Here is a 21,359-nt window from a genome sequence, read left to right as displayed (position 1 = left end):
ATTCAGTTCAGTTCACAGTAATCACTGCCGTGGGAGATGGACAGTGTGGGGGAAGGAGAGAGAGAGCAAAACGAATGAATATTCAAACGGCTTCCACACAGACCTTCGATATTCTTCGCAGTCAGCTTTCGGGGGAGCCCTTTGTGATGTCTTCTGAGGTCACTGACCGTGACCCCTCCATTTCCAGATACGATCATTTTCTCTGCGGTGAACTTGGCACCCAGGCAAGGGCGGACACACACCAGGTTCCCGCTGATTGTGCCTTTCCACCCTGTGCATCTATGGCTTGGTCCCGCGATCAGCCTTCCAAAACTTCCCACCGACTTGTGGGAGACGCACCGCTTCCAGGGTCTCATTACCTCGGGGTGTCATGTGTGTCTTGCCTTAGCGAACCTGTCCCTTTTTATCCCCCTGCTGGGGTATCGCCTGTCCATCACTTCAAACAGTTCAGGGTTCAAAGGGGGAGCCGATCTTGACAGCTCTCCTTCCGTTAAACTCTCCCGTCCCTTCATTAACATCTCCAAATGCTGCTCCATTGTTTTCCTTATCTCTCTTTCTCCTGAAGACAGGTGGCAGACCAACTGCTGATCCCACTGGTGCCAGCACAGGCCAGCTAACATCTTAATCTATGTGTATTCTCATCACACTTGTACTCCTTTCCCTTCCCCTACCTTCTTATTCTGACTTTCCCATCCCCCACCCTCTTCTTTCCCAGTTCTGATTAAAGGTGACTGTTTATTCCTGTCCATAGATGCTGTCTGACTTACTGAGTTCCTCCAGCACTTTGTGTGTGTTCCTAGTTACAATGTAGATATTTACACATGAGGAAAAAGGAAATGAAAGTGAAAGCCAGAGACTTCTGAGTGACCTGAAAGTCATGACAAGAAAATACGGCAGGAAAAAGGAGCTTGTGACAGATGCAATAAAAATGCTAACCAGCCAGGTAGAGTCTCAGTAGGGACTGTCCCTCCAACACATCATACTCAGCTGTCTATTAACAATAGTCTCATCTCTTCTCTTGCATCCCCATCAACTCCCCCCAAATCTCCTGACTCTCGTGCCATCCATCTAACATCAGAGAAAATTCACAGTAGTCAATGCATATTTGGGATGTGGGAGAAGGTGGAAGTCAGGGAGAATGCACAAGCTGCAGAGAGGTGGTAGCCAAGATCGGGACCAAACCTGGTTCCCTGGAACTGTGAGGCAGAAGTGCTAACTGCTGTGGTGATTTTGTCATCTCAGAGTGTAGAAGTTCTTAGAGGAAGTGAGAAAAAGAAAATATGAATATCAATGAGAAAGCATGAGAAAAGACTGTCAGCAAATATAAAGGGAGTCTAAATATATTCAATGGGTAGGGAAGGGGAAGAGTTGGAACCAATCAGAGACCAGTGGGGCGATCTAACTCCGAAGGCAGAGGATAAATAACTAATGGACAGAATGAGAACTTTACATCAGGCTTCACAATGAAGGAAGGTGCTGTTGGAGTCACAGCGAACAATAGAGTTGTTGAGGTTTTTGATGAGCTAAAAATTTATACACTATGTACTAGAAAGGTTAGCTATACTTAAAGTGGATAGATCTCCTGGTTTGGATGGAATGTATCTTTGGTTGCAGAGGGAAGTAAAGGGAAAAGCACAGAGGCCATAGAGTCATAGAACAGTACAGCATGGATACAGGCCTTTCAGCCCATCCAGTCCATGGCAACCACAGTGATCACCCAGTTACCCTGATTTCCTAAGCTGAGCCCATATTCCTCCAAGCCCCACCCTCTACATACCTATCCAAGTTCTTGTTAAATGATACTGTTGTATCTCCCTCAATCACTTCCTCTGGCACCTCGTTCCTCTATGTGAGAAAGCTGTCCATTGGACCCATTTTAAGTCTTTCCCTTCTCATCCTAAACCTATGCTCCTAGTTCTGGAGAAACGACTATTAAATGGTTCAGCTTAACATCAGAAAATATACACAGCATACAATCTTACTCTTACTCTTTTTAAGAGACATCCATGAAACAAGAAACCCCAAAGAATGAATGATAGTGATATCAGACCCCAAAGCCTCACTTCCCTCCTCCCACACTCAAGCAGCAGGGGAAGCATTGACCCTCCCCTCTCCCTCCCCATTCCCCTCTCCCTCTCCATCCCCCTATCCCTCTCCTCCTCCTCTCCCTCCCCCTCCCCCCCACTTGCACCAGCAGGAGCATCACCTTCCCACACCCCACCATGCAAGCAATAGCAAAAGCCCCCAAAGAGTCCTTGATTTTGAGTCCATCAAAACTACAGTCCATAACCCTTGGTTTCTCAGACAGGCTCTCTCTCACCAGCAAGGGAGTGAGAGGATGCTCCTACAACAATAAGAGCCGAAGACCAGCAGCTCGCTGTTCTGTTGTTACAATTTTCCGTGCCACTTCTCCAAGTCTCCCCCCCCCACCCGACTCAGAGACCGACAGACTCTCCCCCTCCATTGAGAGAGAGAGAGAGATCACTCGAGTATAGAGGCCTTCTTCCAGCAGCAGCACACACTATCTGCTGTCTTGATGTTTCAGTCATCGATATAGGTGAGGAAACATGTCGTATATGGGCCCTCCCTCCGAAGGCGAACGTCTTCCAGGATGGTCCTGGAGATGTCGAAATGCCAGGCCGCCCGGCTGGTGTGAATATCCACCGCTTGCGGAGAACAGTAGTTTGAACTGTAGCTCCCGGGCTCTGACAGCCCAACCATCTTGAAAGGAAAAGAAACGCACAAGAAAGGAAGAATAAGCAGTTTCTTGGATGATCTAGAAAAAGTCACCTAGGTCTACAAAAACCTCCGGCCCCATCTTTCCTAGCCATAAATATATATGTGTTTAAAATTATAAGAGACATCTTATCTATACCTCTCATAGTTTTAAACACTTCTACATGACCCCTCATTCTCCCACCTTTTAAGGAATAAGGACCTAGCCTAGCTAACCTCTCCCAATAACTCAGATTCTCCTGTCCTGCCAACATCTATATAAATGCTCTCTGCACTCTTTCCACTTTAACCACATCTTTTCTGTAATTGGGTAACACTCTAAGTGCAGCCTCACCAATGATGTAGATAACTGCAACGTAATGTCCCAATTACCATACACAGTGTCCTGACTGATGAAGGCCAGCATCTAAATGCCTTTTTCATCACAAAGCTGCTTTCAATTGCTGGGCACTTGTATTCCAAGGCCCCTCTATTCCATTATACTCCCCAGTGCCTTACCATTTATAGCATAAGTCCTATGCTAGTTTGACTTTCTCTTTATTGAAATCCAAAGCAACACACGCTGAAGGAACTCAGTAGGTCAGGCAGCATCTGTGGAAATGAATAAACAGTTGATATTTTGGGCTCAAACTATTTTCAATTTCTTACCCCTTCTTCATTATCTACAATAACTCCTGATATCATTTGCAAATTTGCTGATCAAGTTTCTGCATTCACACCCAATCATTTACATAAATAATAAAAACAGTGACCCCAAATCTGGCTTCCGTGGCACATCTCCAGGAACCGGTTTCATTTCCAAGAAAGAACCTTTGACCACTTCCTACCTCTCAACCCCTAACTAGCTCACCCTGGATTCCATGAAACTTAACTTTCCAGAGTCACTTACCTAACAGGACCTTGTCAAAAGTCTTGCTGAAATCCAGATAGTTAACATCCACTCCTCTACCCCTTCAAAAGGCTCTTAACAAGTTAGTCAAGCACCATCTTTCTATGTACAAAGCCACACCCTATCCCAATATTTGTAGATCCTGCCCCTCAGAACTTCCCCACTATGTCGGGCTGACTGGCCTATTGTTTCCTGGCTTCTCCTTGCTATCCCATAAAACAAAACGACAACATTAACCACCTTCCATGCTTCAGTGGATAAAGATGAAGTATTTCCACTAGAGCCTCTGCAATGGCTTTTCTAGCCTCCCACAAAGTCTAAGGATGCCCTGGGGATCAATTCACTTTAACACATGGTAAGACTGTGAATACCCTTTCCCGGATAATATGAACATCCTCAAGTATCTCCATTTCTCTCTTATCTCATGAGGAACCATGACTTTCACTTTCCGTAAATTCTAATGGGAAATAGTTGTTGAAAATCCCACACATTTTCTGTGTCTTGAGGCAAAGGCAGTCCCGCTGATCTGTAAGGGTAACTATTCTCTCCCTAGTCACCCTTCTTAAGATAGTTATAGAACTTCTTAGGATTTTCCTTAACCCTACCTGCCAGGTTCATCACATGCCTTCTCTTTATCCTCCTGATTTGTATATGATTTTTCTTTAGAGTAATCAAGGGATTCACTCCTTCCTGACTTCCTAACCTAAATGCATACTTTATTCTTTTTCTTCCTTAGAGCCACAATATCTCTCATCAGCCAGAATTTCCTAAGCTTACCTGGTTTTCTCTTCACTCACATGTTGCTTTTGGACTCATAATATCACCAAACTACTGTCTCCCACTTGCCATTCATACATTTCTCCTAAGGCAGGCTTGGTCAATCACTCTCTGCTATATCCTGCTGAATCCCACAAAATTAGCCATGTCCCTAACGTGTGAACCTGTCATATCCTTTTCCATCTCTGTCTGAAAGCTAATAGATTTTGGTCACTACAGCCAAAGTGCTCCCTGCCTGCTGCTTCTGCGAATCCCCCTGCCTCTTTCTCGAGGAAAGAGGACCGGGTCAAGACAACAGAGACTTCTGGAGAGGAGGAGTTCGGTGGGTAATAAAATGGATGAGTTGACGGTGCTAGCCAGGCATCAGAGAACATTTCGGGAGTGCAGTGTTATGTGTTTTACTGAAACAGGGCTGCACGAGGACATACCCGATCAAAACTTCTCCCTGGATGGCTTCCAGACCATTCGGGCTGACCAGAAGTGCACTGAGAGCAGTAAGCGTAAAGGAGTTGGGTGCTTACTGTTCTGGTTAACAACAGATGGTGCAATCCGGGTCATATTACGATCGAGGAACGTGTTTGTAGACCGGATATTGAACTTTTTGCTGTTGGACTCCTGCCATATTCCACCGTGATACAACACTGGGCGTAATGGGAGGTCGTTCCTGCCTGTGGCCATCGAACTTGCAGCTCCTCCCATGGAGGGTCAGACACCCTGAGCCAATAGGCTGGTCCTGGACTTATTTTCCATCTGGCATAGTTTGCATTTTGTTGTTTGATTGTTTGTGGTTTTTGTATTGCTATATTTATGCTCTATTCTTGGCTGGTGCGGCTGTAACGAAACCCAATTTCCCTCGGGATCAATAAAGTATATCTATCTATCTATCTAAAGGGAAGTCCAGTATTCCACCCTTCTTCTATGTTTTGACTCAGGAAGCTTCCATGGACACTCTTCACAAATTCCACCTGACCACCATCTTTCAGACATTCATATACTTGGAGAGAAAATATGCAGGTGCCGGAAATCCAGAACAAAAGCAGAATGCTGGAAGTGTTCAACAGAACCAGCAACCACAGCGGTAAGAGAAACAGTCAACATTTCACATCGAGGACCATTTACTGGAACCGGAAAGGTGAGAAGACAGCTGCAGTGAGGCGTAGGTTACAGATACAGATCAAAGTTGCCAGTGGGAAGGTGAGAAGGGTTAGGTTCAAGGGGGATGTGATGGGTAAGCTTTTAACTTAGAGAGGTTTGGATGCCTGGAATGCGCTGTCTGGTATGGTGACAGAGGCAAATAGATTGGAGGCTTTTAAGAGACGTTTGAATAGGCACATGGATGTTAGGAAGATGGAGGGATATGGACGTGGTGTAGGTAGAAGGGATTAGTGTTCCGGTGTTTTTGATTTGCTTTTCAGCTGGTTCGGCACAACTCTGGGCTGAGTAGCCTGCTCCTGTGCTGTACTGTTCTACGTTCTATGAAGTCTACATAGAATAATAGGGAGAGACACGCAGCATTCGGACCAATGTTGATTGATGAGAGAAAGCCAAAGAAACATAGAAAGTCTACAGCACAATACAGGCCCTTCGGCCCACAAACCTGTGCCAAACTACCTAGGCTTACCCATAGCCCTCTATTTTTCTAAGCTCCATAAGGAGTCTCTTAAGAGACCCTATCGTTTCTGCCTCCACCACCGCCACTGGCAGCCCATTCCACCTCTCACCACTCTCTGCGTAAAAAACTTATCCCTGACATCTCCTCTGTACCTACTTCCAAGCACCTTAAAACTGTGCCCTCTCGTGCTAGCCATTTCAGCCCTGGGAAAAAGTCTCTGACTGTCCACATGATCAATGCCTCTCATTATCTTATACACCTCTATCAGGTCACCTCTCATCCTCCATCGCTCCAAGGAGAAAAGGCCAAGTTCACTCAATCTATTCTCATAAGGCATGCTACCCAATCCGGGAAACATCCTTGTAAATCTCCTCTGCACCCTTTCTATGGTTTCCACGTCCTTCCTGTAGTGAGGCGACCAGAATTGAGCACAGTACTGCAAGTGGGGTCTGACCATATAGCTGCATTACCATTACCACTCGGCTCTTAAACTCAATCCCATGATTGATGAAGGCCAATGCACCGTATGCCTTCTTAACCACAGAGTCAACCTGCGTAGCAGCTTTGAGTGTCCTATGGACTTGGACCCCAAGATCCCTCTGATCCTCCACACTGCTGAGAGTCTTATCACTAATGCTGTATTTCTGCCATCATGTTTGACCTACCAAAATGAACCACTTCACACTTATCTGGGTTGAATTCCATCTGCCACTTCTCAGCCCAGTTTTGCACCCTGTCAATGTCCCGCTGTAACCTCAGACAGCCCTCCACACTATCCACAACACCCCCAATCTTTGTGTAGATACAATACGTTTAGGAGAAATTGTATCCTTGTTTATTGATGAGGCAATTTTACTTTCACACAGTCGGTCGTGTGTGTCTGGAAGTGGCGAATTCAGAGATTACAATTAGTTTCTCGTCACATACAGCAGGGTGCGATGAAATACCCCGCAGACATAAAGCACACAGAGTAAACAGTATACACGATAGTAATGAAAATAACAATAAGAGCAACAGCAAGAATAAAACGACAGGACTGTGCAAAGAAACAGTGCAGCAAAGAAATGCTAAAGTTTGAGTAACGGAATAACCGACTGAGGCGAGGAGTCCAATAAGATAGTAGATTGAATTAGAACTGGACGAAAAAAGAATTTGCAGGAGTGGGAGTGGCGCTCGGTGCCTGTGACATAAAATGGAGGGGTTGAACAGACTCAAGCAGCTCTGTAACCACACCGGGAGATGCAATCTTCAGCTGAGGACTGTGCGGGACTGCCTCAGTGCAATAAAAGCACGAGGTCTGAACAGGGTCAGTGTTTGACTAATCGCCGAGAGAAACTTCTGCCGCTGGTATTACTGTACTAGAACTTACAGCAAAGCCTTCTCTCCTCCGAAACGGCGCTGATGGCGAACGTGGACGAGAACTCCGAGTCTATCACCCAGCAGGGCAGGGGCCGAGTCAACGTGTCCGCTGCCAGGTCCTACTTCGCCATCGGTATCCTGTTGGTTATCAACCTGCTGAACTTTATGGATCGATACCTCATTGCAGGTGAGTGAGAGCTGGCCGCTCCGTCCCATATCGCGCTGGGAGCACATTTCCAAGTCTACCGCTTCTGATCAGCCCCGCTTCCCAACCAAGCGAACACGGGACTGAAGAGAGTAAGGTGTTTCACAGAGCCGCGTACCTGCTCACGTCTCAGGACTTGGCTCTGGGACTCCGGGGCAGTATTTGAGGAGACTGGTTTTGGGACGGGAGAAGGAAGACCGGGGTTCAATCCCCTGCCTACTCTTTATTCTCCCCTTAGCAGAAAGGATAAGAATAAGCGGATATAGTATTTGAGGCACTGGTGAAAGGACTGAAGAATAGATGATTAAAAAAGCGTTAATACCCTCTGGTTTTCTGGAACTGGCACAGTATCGGTGGTTGGAAGCTCCCTTCTCTCGTTATCATTTGTGACTGTGGCAAATGCAACTTGGCGTGACAATACTGGTAAAAGTGCCACTGTACAGTTTTTAGCAAGTGGCCTAACTGTGGGCTGGAGACCTGTGAAGTTGTAAATTCATTCATTCTATGACCTGAAATCTCAAATTATTTATCCTTGCTTGGCCGTGGACGTGAAAGGCTTACTGTTTCTACAGGATGAGAAAAATGTCTCTGATTTTCAGTAACGTTATTAAAGGGCACCTATACCATCTTCAACAGATTTTACCTGATACAGACTGCTGTTTCCTTTATGGCTCCAAAGTGGTACGCACTCGTTTACAAATTTACTCGAAGGGAAGATCTTAAATAGTAAAAGAACAGCATTCGCGGTTCATAGACATCTTTGATCTGTGGTTGGAATTGAAATACTTCTTCATATTTCTCAAGCTGTAACGTACTGTTAGTGCCCAGCAATGTCAGCCCCGGCGTTCTTCCTTCTGTAAGTTCTGTAGTAGCGCTCTCATCTCCCGAGAGCTCACGTTCAAAGCCCCACTTCAAACTACTGATCGGAAAAGCTGGTTTGACTCTCCCGTGCAGCAGTGAAGAACGTCCGAGACCTATCACAATGATCAAAGATTTGATATGAGTAAACCTGCTACTGAATAATTTGGGGAATTAAGTGGTGAATGATACTTACTAGATTGTGCAAGTGTGCTACCGTAGCCAAACGACTACACTTATTTTCCATTGTGGCATTATTATAGAAACATAGAAACATAGAAACATAGAAAATAGGTGCAGGAGCAGGCCATTCGGCCCTTCGAGCCTGCACCGCCATTTATTATGATCATGGCTGATCATCCAACTCAGAACCCCGCCCCAGCCTTCCCTCCATACCCCCTGACCCCCGTAGCCACAAGGGCCATATCTAACTCCCTCTTAAATATAGCCAATGAACTGGCCTCAACTGTTTCCCGTGGCAGAGAATTCCACAGATTCACCACTCTCTGTGTGAAGAAGTTTTTCCTAATCTCGGTTCTAAAAGGCTTTCCCTCTATCCTCAAACTGTGACCGCTTGTTCTGGACTTCCCCAACATTGGGAACAATCTTCCTGCATCTAGCCTGTCCAATCCCTTTAGGATCTTATACGTTTCAATCAGATCCCCCCTCAATCTTCTAAATTCCAACGAGTACAAGCCCAGTTCATCCATTCTTTCTTCATATGAAAGTCCTGCCATCCCAGGAATCAATCTGGTGAACCTTCTTTGTACTTATGTGGTGTATTTTTTGTTTGCTCTCAGGATTTTATCATCACACCAAGAATGTGTTTTACTCCTCATCCTAGGTAGCATTTTGATGTAAACAAGTGGGGTTTTAAGTCATTTCCCAGGGCAATTAAGAGATGACTAGACTTTATGTGATATGGCAGTCATATCTGGCCAGATGATATCAGATGATATCAGGATGATAGGATTAATTTCTTAAATGACAAATGTAAATTAATGGAGTTTTTAGATTAGAGAACAGCATGATCACCTCGACTGATTGTAATCCAGATTAAAAAAAAATCTGAATTCAAATTCTCTTGCCATCATTAAGGAATGTGAACCCCATCAGTTGTTGGTGTGGATGTGTGGCTTGCTGGTTCCTCCTTCTTGCTCTTAACGTTCTCTAGGTCCCTGAGGAAAAGGCAGTGGTTGCACAGAGGTACATTCAGCTTTTGTGGAAGAGCACCAGTCAGGCCAATGACTAGAGTTAGTAGTGGGATTGATCCATTCATGGGGAGGTAAAGGCACCTTCTATATGGCAATAGATAGACAAAGAGTTGCTGCTGAAGAGTAGAGCACTTTTATTGAGACTAAAGCAGGTCAGAACCTTTTGGCTAAGACCATCTTTGCTGTGCAAAGACTACACTGTTTCGGGGTATTCTGTTTCAAGCTTTAGATTTTTGTGCATGTGAAATCAAATGGGCTTTCCATGCCATCTGATATCAGTACCCATGGCCACAGCCCCTCTGTGCTGGGATGTCATGCACATGGAGATGGTGCCAATAATTTCAACCTTTAGTCTTCTGCTCCAAATTGAAAATGACCCCCCCCCCCCCTCCCCACCTAAATGTTTGGGATGCTCTACTTTAAGCTATCAGATTTGCTGCAACATTCTTGCCTGCAGCTTTGCTTGGCAAGTGTCTGCTCAAAGGGGCAGCTGAAGGAAAGTTTCCTTGAAAGATAGTAGTGTGTTCGATCACAAACATGAGAAAATCCGCAGGTGCTGAAGGGTCTAAAGCAACACACACAAAATGCTGGAGGAACTCAGCAGGTCAGGCAGCATCCATGGAAAAGAGTAACAGTTGACGTCTTGGGGCAAGACCCTTCTTCAGGACTTTAGTGTGTTCAATGTTATTTTGCCCTACAGTAATTGGAAAAATTCATAATCTCCATTTCCACCTTTCCATTGATGGATCTCCCCTGATTGCCCATTACCTTCAGGTGGAAAGTCAGCAAACGATCAGCTCTCCCTTCTCCGCCAACACTTTTAATTAATAAATAACCCTCAAATCAATTTAATATTCTAAGGATTTTCTCATGAATTTCTCCAGGCAAAGGTTAACATCTGTAACTTCTACCTTAAAGCTTGCTCAAGTGAGCAAGTGGCAAAATGTTCAGAGTTGTTTTAAAGGCAGGAGCTTATCAGCATATAGGAAGGAGATTCAAAATCTGGCTGATTGGTGCAACAATCTCTCGCTGTTAGCAAGACTAAAGAGGTGATATTGACTTCAGGAGGAGGAAACCAGAGGTTCTTGAACCAGCCCTCTTTGGAGATTAGAAGTGGAGAGAGTCAGCAACTTTAAATAACTCAGTGTTATCATTTCAGAAGATCTGTCCATTATGAAGAAAGCATGGCAGCACCTCTGCTTCCTTAGAAGTTTGTGAAGATTTGGCATGACATCTAAAACATCGACAAATTTTTATAGATGTATTCTGAAGAGTATATTGACTGTTTGTGTCGCCGTCTGATGTGGAAACATCACTTATACAGAAAAGCTTACAAAAAGTAGTTGATACAGCCCTGTTCATTATGGTTAAGCCTCCCCCATCATTCATCTATGCAGAATGCTGTCACAGGAAAGGAGCATCCATCGCCGAGGACCCCCACCACCCAGGCCATGCTCTCTTCTTGCTGCTGCCATCAGGAAGAAAGTACGGGAGCCTCAAGACCCACATCACTTGGTTCAGGGACAGATATTACCCCTCAGCCAATAGGCTCTTGAACCAGAGAGGATTATGAAAAAGTAGATAGGTTGTTCTAATTCGTGCTTAGCTTGAGTATAGAAATACCAACCCGAGGCCCTCCTAAGTGGCATTATGGATAGTTTAGGAAGAGACTAACAATGGAGAACTGGAGCAAGTTTTTTTTTTGGAATTGCCAAATTAGCCAAAGAAGTGTTTCCTCTAATTCCTCCGGTCCCTTTGCAGTCAAAGATAGCAGAGCCAGACCATCCAATTACGTATAACAAATATATCTGGTATGAATTGGTGGTACTATTCTTTTAAAAAAAGTCCATGACTGTGAGCAGCAACATTTCATTATCTGCAACTGTGTTGATGCCAAGCTGCGCCCTTCGCTGAGTCACAGCTCAGAATTAGTTTTTAAACATTTAGGTTTCTCGAGATGATTTTGGCGGGACAGAAATGGGGACTAGGAGTTAAGTTGTGCCTCACTTCTCTAAGTCACAATTTTACCATCATTTTATCAACATCATCTTTTTATTGTCACACTTTTGCTGATAAGCCCAAAATAAAACAACAGAAATATAGAAGAGGAAGGGGACTTAAAATGAAGCATGGCTGAGAATCTCTCAACATCATAAGCAAAGTTATCTGTGAAAGAAATCAATTGATGAATTGAAGGACCAATGTCTCCTTTTGAAGCATTTGTTTCAAGTGGCTGGAAATACTTAGCAGATCCGGCAGCAACTGTAGAGAGAGAAATCGTTCACAGTTCAAGTTGATAAAGATCTCAAAATGTTAACAGTGTTTCTCTCTCAATTGAAGCTGCCTACATTGCTCTTCCTGTTTTATTCTCTGCCAAATCCCATCAACATAGTCTACCCTTCACCTACACAAGAGAGACCAACCTACCAAACTGTACATCTGTGGGGTGTGGGAGCAAACCACATGGTCACAAGGAGGATGTGCAAACTCCACACAGAGATTGCCAGGGTTCAGCATTGAACCTGTGCCTCTGGAACTGTAAGGCAGCAGCTTTACCGCTGAAAGCAGAGCGGTCAGTGTAGGCATTGACGATGTTGGTGGCCAGCAAGGGATGGGAGAACTGCCTGATGGTGTCATCAGGGGAAGGTTAGATCAATGACTGGGATAGACGTGATGGGAGGCAATGTGGGAGGACAGCTAAGGATGGATCCTTGGAGAGATCCAAAGGAACTGAGGGTGATATGTCATTGTAGGGGATAATGGGTCAGTGGTTTGATTTAATATCAGGGAACGTATACAGTATGCAACCTGAAATCCTTACTTTTCACAGACATCCATGAAACAGAGAGAAAAAAAAGCCCAAAGAATGAATGCCAAAAACTAGAAGTCCCCTTCCCCCCACACACTAGCAGCAAAAGCATCAACCCCCCCCCCCACCAGATGATCTTCACTGACCTTGATAAATGACTAATCTGTCTATGTACTGTTCAGTCATATCTGTGTTGTTTCTTGCAGGTATATTGAACAAAGTTCAGGAGTACTTTCAGATACATGACAGCTTAACTGGTTTACTGCAGACTGGTGAGTGAACGACAGTTCAATTCCACTATATTTCACTCTTCTTTGACATCAGATGGGGTGTGGCATGAATGCTATTATATAAAGCTCTTTATCAATCACCCCTCAAACAATAGCTTGAGTTTTGATTGTAAGATACATTTAGTGGCCACTTTATTAGGTGGCTGGCATCCGTCTGTCTTGAAGAACAATGGATGATAGTCTTCATCATCACAAGCCTGGGTGGAAGGTATGGAGATCTTGAGATGCCCAGTCATCAAGATCCCCCTCTTGGCCTCACCAGTGTAAGACCATAAGGCATAGGAGCAGAATCAGGCCATTCAGCACATCGAGTCTGCTCCGCCGTTCCATCATGGCTGATCCCACTCAATCCCATACACCTGCCTTCTCACCATATTCTTTCATGCCCTGACTGATCAGGAAACTATCAATTTCCACCTTAAATATATGCACAAACTTGGCCTCCACCGCATTCTGTAGCAGAGCATTCCACAGATTAACTACTCTCTGACTAAAAAAATTCCTCCTTCCCTCTGTTCTAAAAGGTCGCTGCTCAATTTTGAGGCTGCGCCTTCTAGTTCTGGATACCGCCCCCCACCCCCATAGGAAACATCCTCTCCACACCCAACCTATCTAGTCTTTTCAACATTTGGTAGGTTTCAATAAGATCCACACACATTCTTCTAAATTCCAATGAGTACAGGCCCAAAGCTGCCAAATGCTCCTCATATGTTAACCCTTTCATTCCTAGAACCATCTTCGTGAACCTCCTCTGGACTCTCTCCAATGCCAACGCCTCCTTTCTGAGATATGGGGCCCAAAACTATTGACAATAGTGCAACCTGACTAGTGTCTTATAAAGGCTCAGCATTATCTCCTTGCTTTTATATTCTATTCCCCATGAAATAAATGCCAATATTGCATTAATCTTCTTTGCCACAGACTCAACCTGCAAATTAACCTTCTGGGAGTCTTGCACGAGGACTCTGCACCTCTGATGTTTGAACCTTCTCCCCATTTAGATAATAGTCCGCACTATTGTTCCTTTTGCCAAAATGCATTATCATACATTTCCCAACACTGTATTCCATCTGCCACTTTTTTGCCCATTCTTCCAGTTTGTCTAAGTCCTGCTGCAATTGCATTGCTTCCTCAGCACTACCTACCCCTCCATATTCGTACCATCTGCAAACTTTGCCACAAAGCCATCAATTCCATTATTTAAATAATTGACAAACAATGTGAAAAGTAGCGGTCCCAATACTGAACCCCAAGGAACACCACTTGTCACCAACAGCCAATTAGAAAAGGCCCCATTTATTCCCACTCACTGCCTCCTGCCTGTCAGCCATTTCACTATCCATGCCAGTATCTTTCCTGTAATGCCATGGGATTTTATCTTGCTAAGCAACCACACGTGACACCTTATCGAACGCTTTCTGCAAATCCAAGTAAATGACATCCACTGCCTCTCCTTTGTCCAGCCTACTTGTTACTTCCTCAAAAAACTCTAACAGGTTTGCAGGCAAGATTTCCTTTTACAGAAACCATGCTGTCTTTGACCTATTTTATCTTAGTCAAGTACCCCAAAACCTCAACCTTAATAATAGACTTCAGCACTTCCCCAACCACTGAAGTTAAGCTAACTGGCCTATAATTTCCTTTCTTATACCTCCCTTCCTTCTTAAAGAGTGGTGTGACATTTGCAATCCTTCAGTCCGCTGGGACCATGCCAGAATCAAGTGATTCTTGAACGATCGTGACCAATGGATCCATTATCTGTTTAGCAACCTCTCTCAGGATTCTGGGATGTAGTCCATCTGGCCCAGGTGACTTATCCATCTTAAGACCTTTGAGTTTGCCTAGCACTTTTTCCTTTGAAATAGCAATGGCACTTACTCCTGCTTCCTGACACTCATGGACCTCTGGCACACTGTAGTCTAAGGGAAATATTATGAAGCAATACGTTTGGCATCAGCTTGGCTGCAGAAGCTGCCGGAAGGATGTTCAATGACGTCCAGCCGCCCTAGGGGCTCCACTCTGGATTTGCTGTCTGGGTTTACTCCCGTAGTCTACACCTCTCCCGAGGCTGCTCACAAGGCAGTGGGACTATTTACTCATAGCTGGTTTTCAATATAGAGGTAGATTGGGAAAATCAGGTAGGTGCTGGATCCCAAGACAGAGAATTTGTAGAATGTCTGTGAGATGTTTTTTTCAGAGCAGCTTATGGTTGAGCCCACTAGGGGAAAGGATTGGGTTGTGTGCAATGAACCAGATTTGATTAGGGAACCTATGGTCAAGGAACCCTTAGGAGACAGTAATCATAATATGATAGAATTCACCCTGCAATATGAGAGGGAGAAGCTAAAGTCTGATGTATCAGTAGTACAGGGAATTATAGAGGCATGAGAGAGTAGCTGGCCAAAGTTGATTGGAAGGGGACACTAGCAGGGATGATGGCAGAGCAGCATTGGTTGGAGTTTCTGGGAGCAAATCGAAAGGCACAGGATAGATACATCCCAAAAAAGAAGAAGTACTGTATTCTAAAGACAGGATGATACAACCATGGCTGACAATGGAAGCCAAAGACAACATAAAAGGAAAAGGGAGGGCATATAACGGAACAAAAATTAGTGGTAAATTAAAGGATTGGGCAGCTTCTAAAAACCAACTGAATGCAATTAAAAAAGCACTAAGTAGGGAAAAGATTAAATTTGAAGGTAAACTGGCCAATAATTAAAAGGGGATGCCAAAAGATTTTTCAAATATATAAAGAGTAAAAGGGAGATGAGAGTAGATATTAGACTGCTGGAATATGACACTGAAAGGGTAGTAATGGGGGAACAAGGAAATGACAGTCAAACTGAATAAGTATTTTGCATCAGTCTTCACTGTGGAAGACACTAGCAGTATTCCGGAAGTTTGAGAGTGTCAGAAGTGAGTGAGAGAGAAGGCGCTTGGGAAGTGGAATGGTCTGAAGGTAAGTAAGTCACCTGGACCAGTTGGACTTCACATCAGGAATCTGAAAGAGGTACCTGATAGTGGATGCATTACTAATAATCTTTAAATAACCGCTAAATTCTGGCTTGCTTCCAGAGGAATGGAAAATTGCAAATGTCACTCCACTGTTCTAGAAGGGAGGGAGGCAGAAGAATAGGAATTATAGGATTATAGGCCAGCTAGCCTGACCTCAGGAAGATATTGGAGTCGATTGTTAAGGATGAGGTTTCAAGGTACTTAGAGGCACATGATAAAATAGGTCAAAGTCAGCATGGTTTCCTTAAGGGAAAATCTTGTCTGACACATCAGTTGGAAATCTTTGAGAAAATAAAAAGCTGTATAGACAAAGGAGAATTGGTGGATGTTGGGTACTTGGACTTTGACAAGATGCTGTACATGCGTGCCTAAGAGATAAGTGCCCGTAGTATTACAAGAAAGATATTAGCATGGATGGATGATTGGCTGATTGGCAGGAGCAGAGACTGGGAATAAAATGGGCCTTTTCTGGTGGCTAGTAGTGTTCTACAAAGGTTGGTGTTGGGACCATTCTTTTTATGTTATATGTCAATGGTTTGGATGACCAAATTAATGGCTTTGTGACCAAGTTTGTGGATGATATGAAGGTAGGTGGAGGGGCAGGTGATGAAGAAGCAGGGAGGCTGAAGAAGGGCTTAGACAGTTTAGGAGAGTGGGTAAAGAAGTGGCAGATGGAATACAGTGTCGGGAAGTATATTGTGAGGTGCTTTGGTAGAAAGAATAAAAACATAGACTATTTTTCTAAACATGGAGAAAATTCAAAAATCTGAGGTGCAAAGGGGCTTGGGAGTCCTCATGTCGGATTCCCTGAAGGTAACTTGCAATGTTAGCATTCTTTTCGAGTGGACTAGAATGTAAAAGCAAGGATGTAATCCTGAGGCTTTATAAGGCACTGCTGAGGCCTCACTTGGAGTATAGTGAGCAGTTTTGGACACCTTGTCTAAGAAAGGATGTACTGACATTGAAGAGGATTCAGAGGAGGATCATGAGAATGGTTCTGGGAATGAAAGGGTTAGCCTGTGAGGAATGTTTGATGACTCTGGGCCTGTACTCATGGAGATGAGGAGGAATTTCTTTAGGTGGTGGCGAATCTGTGAAATTCTTTGCTATAGGCGACTGTGGAAGCCAGGTTATTGGTTATATTTAAGGTGGAGGATGATAGTTTCTCAATTAATCATGGCATGAAAGGCTACTGGCAGAAGGCAGAAGAATGGGGTTGAGAAGGAAAATGGATTAGCCACAATGAAATGGCAGAATAGACTTGATGGGCTGAATGGCCTAATTCTGCTCCTATATCTTATGCTCTTTATGGTCGAATCGTATCTCACACTTTCTTATCCAAATTGTTTTTTTGCATATTAAGGGTTAATTGAGGGCTCCTGTACACACTAAGGATTCCTGCACTGATTCCTTTAGCATACTACCAATCACAGACTTTAAATCATTAAAGCAATCCTGCTTTATGTGGAAGTTGCAGCAAGTCAAGGGTTAAAATACGTCCAGGCAAACAGAGTTTATATATAGTGTGCAGTTGACCCAGGCAGGAGAGGTCTCTGAAGAACATAGTTTCCTTTTGCACAAGATAAGGCCAGAGTCATTTGTCATACCAAGACAAGATAAAGATGCAAATAAAGGATTCCATGGTAACTATTGTTTTAGTTACTTTACTAATTCTTAAGTATTTTGGCCTGAGATGTATAGATTTTATTGGCTATTGATAGCTGTATTATTGTAGTGTGATTGATTATGCAAATAAGGAACATTAATATCCACAATGTTACCAGTCAATCAACATCTGTATCCAACTAGTCAATTTCTGTTTAAAACTGGCATTTCTTTGTTCAAACTTCAGAGCAGTCTGGTTACGGGCTGGGTTGTTCTCCTTGTACGCAAGTAAATAAAGTGTGATTGAGGAACAAAGTTTTCAGAGTCCAGTTAATCGATAACAACACCTGTCACACTCTAATGCCAAGTCAAGTTTGGATCCATTTGCAACTGCAGTGTTTTTCCTTCTTAGTGAACAGAGTACTTATTACATTAGAGCTTACCAACATCCCCTTGCTCAAGACACAGATTGTACCTTACATTCTTACTCTAAACATACTTGTAAAATGTTTTGGATTTTCCTTAATCTTCTCAGCCTCTGATACTTTGCGGCTGCTCGCTCATTCTATTTGTAATTTTTCTGAATATTCACCTACATATTCTATACTCCAGAAGGGCGTCTCCTGCTTTCAGTACAACATATCTGCCATTAGGCTTCATCTTTTCCCTTTATCAAACCAAAGATATTATTTGACACTCTGGGTTTACCTTCCTAAGCTTTCATCCTTACAGGGACACAATGGTACGAACTCTCAATATTTCACTTTTAAAAGATTCCCACATGGATTTACCAGAAGTATCTGCTCCCACTTCACTTTTTCTGGGTTCTGCTTTAAGATATTGAAATTGGCCTTCCATAACTCAGGACCCTGATATCCTGACCCTCTTGAAACCTTTCCATCACTCAGAGTCATGAAGTCATCCAGCATGGAAACGGTCTCCAGAGCCCAACTGGTCAGTGCCAACCAAGATGCCCATCGAAGCTATGCCCATGTCCCCCCATCTGGCCTATATCCCTTTCTATCCATGAACCTGTCCAAGTGCCTTTTGTTAATGTACCTGTTCTCTGACAACTCAGTCCATATACTGGGAACACTCTCTGGGTGAAAATGTTGTCCTTCAGATCCTTAGTAAATCTTCTCCCCTCTCCCTCTAAACTTATGTCCTTTAATTAATGATTCCCCAACCCTGAGATAAAAACTAAAAAATCACCCTATCCATGTAGTACCTTGTGGATTTTATACACTATAATATCACTGCTCATTCTCCTATGAATAAAATCCCAAAATGCTCAACCTCTCTCCATAAATCCCAGCAACATCCATATGAATCGCCTCTGCATTCTTTCCATATAGCAGGGTGACTAAAACTGATTATGATATCCCAACTGTGGCCCTTCCAATGTCTCGTAACTTCCTGTGAGTTATGGTGACTTGTCTCAAACAGTTCACCACAGATACTGTACCTCTTGCCCAACTTCATTTCCTGAGATTAGATCTGGTACTGTCGCTTCTACAATAATATTATCTACAAATTAACTTTCCTGATAAATTGCACCCCTTTAGGTTTTTCATGCTAAGGCAAATCCAGTTACTATTGGGGAAATTGAAATACCTTTTTGTTTATGTACTTTTCTGTGAACTGTCTACATGTCTATCCCTCTCCTGATAACTCATTGAGAGGCCTGTAGTAATCTGCCAATAAAGTGATTGCTGGGTCCATTCTTGTTTGTCATCCATATCAATGATCTGGATGATCATGTGGTTAACTGGATCAGCAAGTGTGCAAATGACACCAAGAATGGAGGTGTGGTGGGCGGTGAGGAAGGCTATCAGAGCTTGCAGCAGGATCTGGATCTGGAGGAGAAATGGCAGAGGAATTTAATGCAGACAAGTGTGAGGACCAACCAGTGTAGGTCTTATACAGTGAGTGGTAGGACATTGAGGAGTGTGATAGAACAAAGGGATCTGGGAATACAGGTCCATAATTCATTCAAAGTGGCTTCACAGGTAGATAGTGTCCTAAAGAAAGCTTTTGGCACATTGGCCTTCATAAATCAAAGTACTGAGTACAGGAGATGGGATGTCATGTTGAATTTGTATAAGAAACCGGTGAGGCCTAATTTGGAGTATTGTGTGTAGTTTTGGTCACCTACCTACCAGAAAGATGTAAATAATGTTGAAAGGATACAGAGAAAATTTACAAGGATGTTGTTGGGACTGGAGGACCTGACTTATAAGGAAAGATTGAATAGGTTAGAATTTTATTCCTTTGAGCGTAGAAGACAGAGGGGTACACATACAAAATCATGAGGGGTATAAATGCAAGCAGGCTTTTTCCAGCGAGGTTGGGTGGGACTACAACTAGAGGTCATAGGTTAAGGGTGATGGTCTCCTTAATTAATATTTCAATGCCCTCTCCTGTTTTATTTCTTCCCCTATCAGGCCTAAAGCTCTTATACTCTTCTTTCTACTATATCTTTGTGAGTACAATATCATATTCTGCTGTGCTGATCAAAACGTTTAAGTTCATCTACCTTGCTATTTGTTCATTAAAATGGAGGCAATTTAGTTTCCAGTGATAGAGAGATACAACAAGGAGAGAGGCTTTGACCCACTGTCCATGTCACCCACCACCCATTTACACTAATCCCATTTATTGATTCTTTTCACATCCTCATCAAGTCCTTCCAAGACCCGCACATGAGGGACAAATGACAGTGGCTGTTAACCTAACAGGTCACATGTCTGCGGGGTGAGGAAGGAAACCTGCGTATATATTTCCCTAAAGCAACACACGAAGGTGTTGGAGAATATCAATGGGTCAGGCAGTATCTATGGAGGGAAATGGACAGTTGGCATCTCGGGAATGCAATTGAATACTGTCCACGTGCCCGAATGCATGCAGCTTTGATGAAACTCAGGAAGCTCAACACCATCCAGGACAAAGAAGTCAGTGGGTCTAAGTCCTGGAACTCCCTGCCCAAACACATTTGGGAGCACCTTCAGTTAAACAACTGCAGCAGCTCAAAGTAGCAGCTGACTGTCACCTGGAGGGCTGTTAGGTATGGACAATACATGCAGCCTTTCCAGCATCTTTGAGAACCCAACTAATGAATAACACCTCTTTGGCTCTCCTTTCTTGTAATTCAGTTCATCAGTCCTCTTTGTAATGGATTTCTCTATGTCTGTTGCAATACCTCTTCTGTGAGCTCTCACAGTACCACCTTTCATTCCAATCATTTTGGTTGAGTCTTTTTCTCCCCTGAATCCCCTTTCCCTACCATTTTCCAGCTTCCAATGTTCTCTCTTCAGAGAGAGAGTGAGGTTGCTGAATTGTTGTAGCTTGTGGTAATTTATATGACAAATGGTGCCTTATTCCAGTGAAAGGAGTGAAAGAAAGATGTCAATTTACATTGCATCGCATTAACTGCCCTAAAAGAGACCAAAAGTTTTTCTGTCTAGATTTAGAGAAAGACTTAGAAAAGGTAGTAGCTGCTATAATGAAAAAAACAGTAACCAATTTGCACAACGCAAGCATAGTATATTTAGTATTTCAGTAACGATGGAAAAATATTGTAAATAAGTTGTTTATTGTTTACATAAATCATTGTGGGTTGTACGTAAAGTACATGAATGGCATGTTATTATGCCACTGCATCATAAGTGAGGTCTCACTAAAGAGAAACTAAGTATACATGAGTTATCCTGGGCTCCCGTGTTTTTCTTTCAATTAGTGACTGAAGTTACAAAACATAACAGTGGCAATGAGGAAGTTTTAAAATGAACCGGAGATGACGACCTACCTGTTGAAGTGCAGCGAGGCAGTGGGGTTAAAAACAGCGCAGCAGGTTTCTCTTTGGAAAAGGGAGAGAGAGAGGGAAGTTCAAATGGTAAAAAAAGTGCAGCACGTGGTTTTTCTTTGCAAGGGGAGAGAGATTCAGCCGATCGATCTCCACAGGGAATGGCCATGTCTGCAATCCTTCGTCTC

At 43.5% G+C, this 21,359-nt stretch overlaps 1 protein-coding gene across 1 annotated transcript in view; it reads left to right on the top strand.

Moving 5' to 3' along the window:
- Nucleotides 1-21,359, top strand: part of LOC140187656 (protein spinster homolog 1-like) — a 121,906-nt gene that overhangs the window by 15,894 nt on the left and 84,653 nt on the right. Inside the window, exon 2 of the mRNA XM_072243178.1 lies at nt 12,666-12,731. Coding sequence (XP_072099279.1) covers nt 12,666-12,731 — 66 coding nt within the window. The remainder of the gene's footprint in view (nt 1-12,665; nt 12,732-21,359) is intronic.

Source organism: Mobula birostris, chromosome 25 (assembly GCF_030028105.1).
Source record: "Mobula birostris isolate sMobBir1 chromosome 25, sMobBir1.hap1, whole genome shotgun sequence".
Taxonomy (NCBI): Eukaryota; Metazoa; Chordata; class Chondrichthyes; order Myliobatiformes; family Myliobatidae; genus Mobula; species Mobula birostris.
The sequence above is the reverse complement of the archived record's forward strand: the minus strand, read 5'-3'. Positions and strand labels throughout refer to the sequence as shown.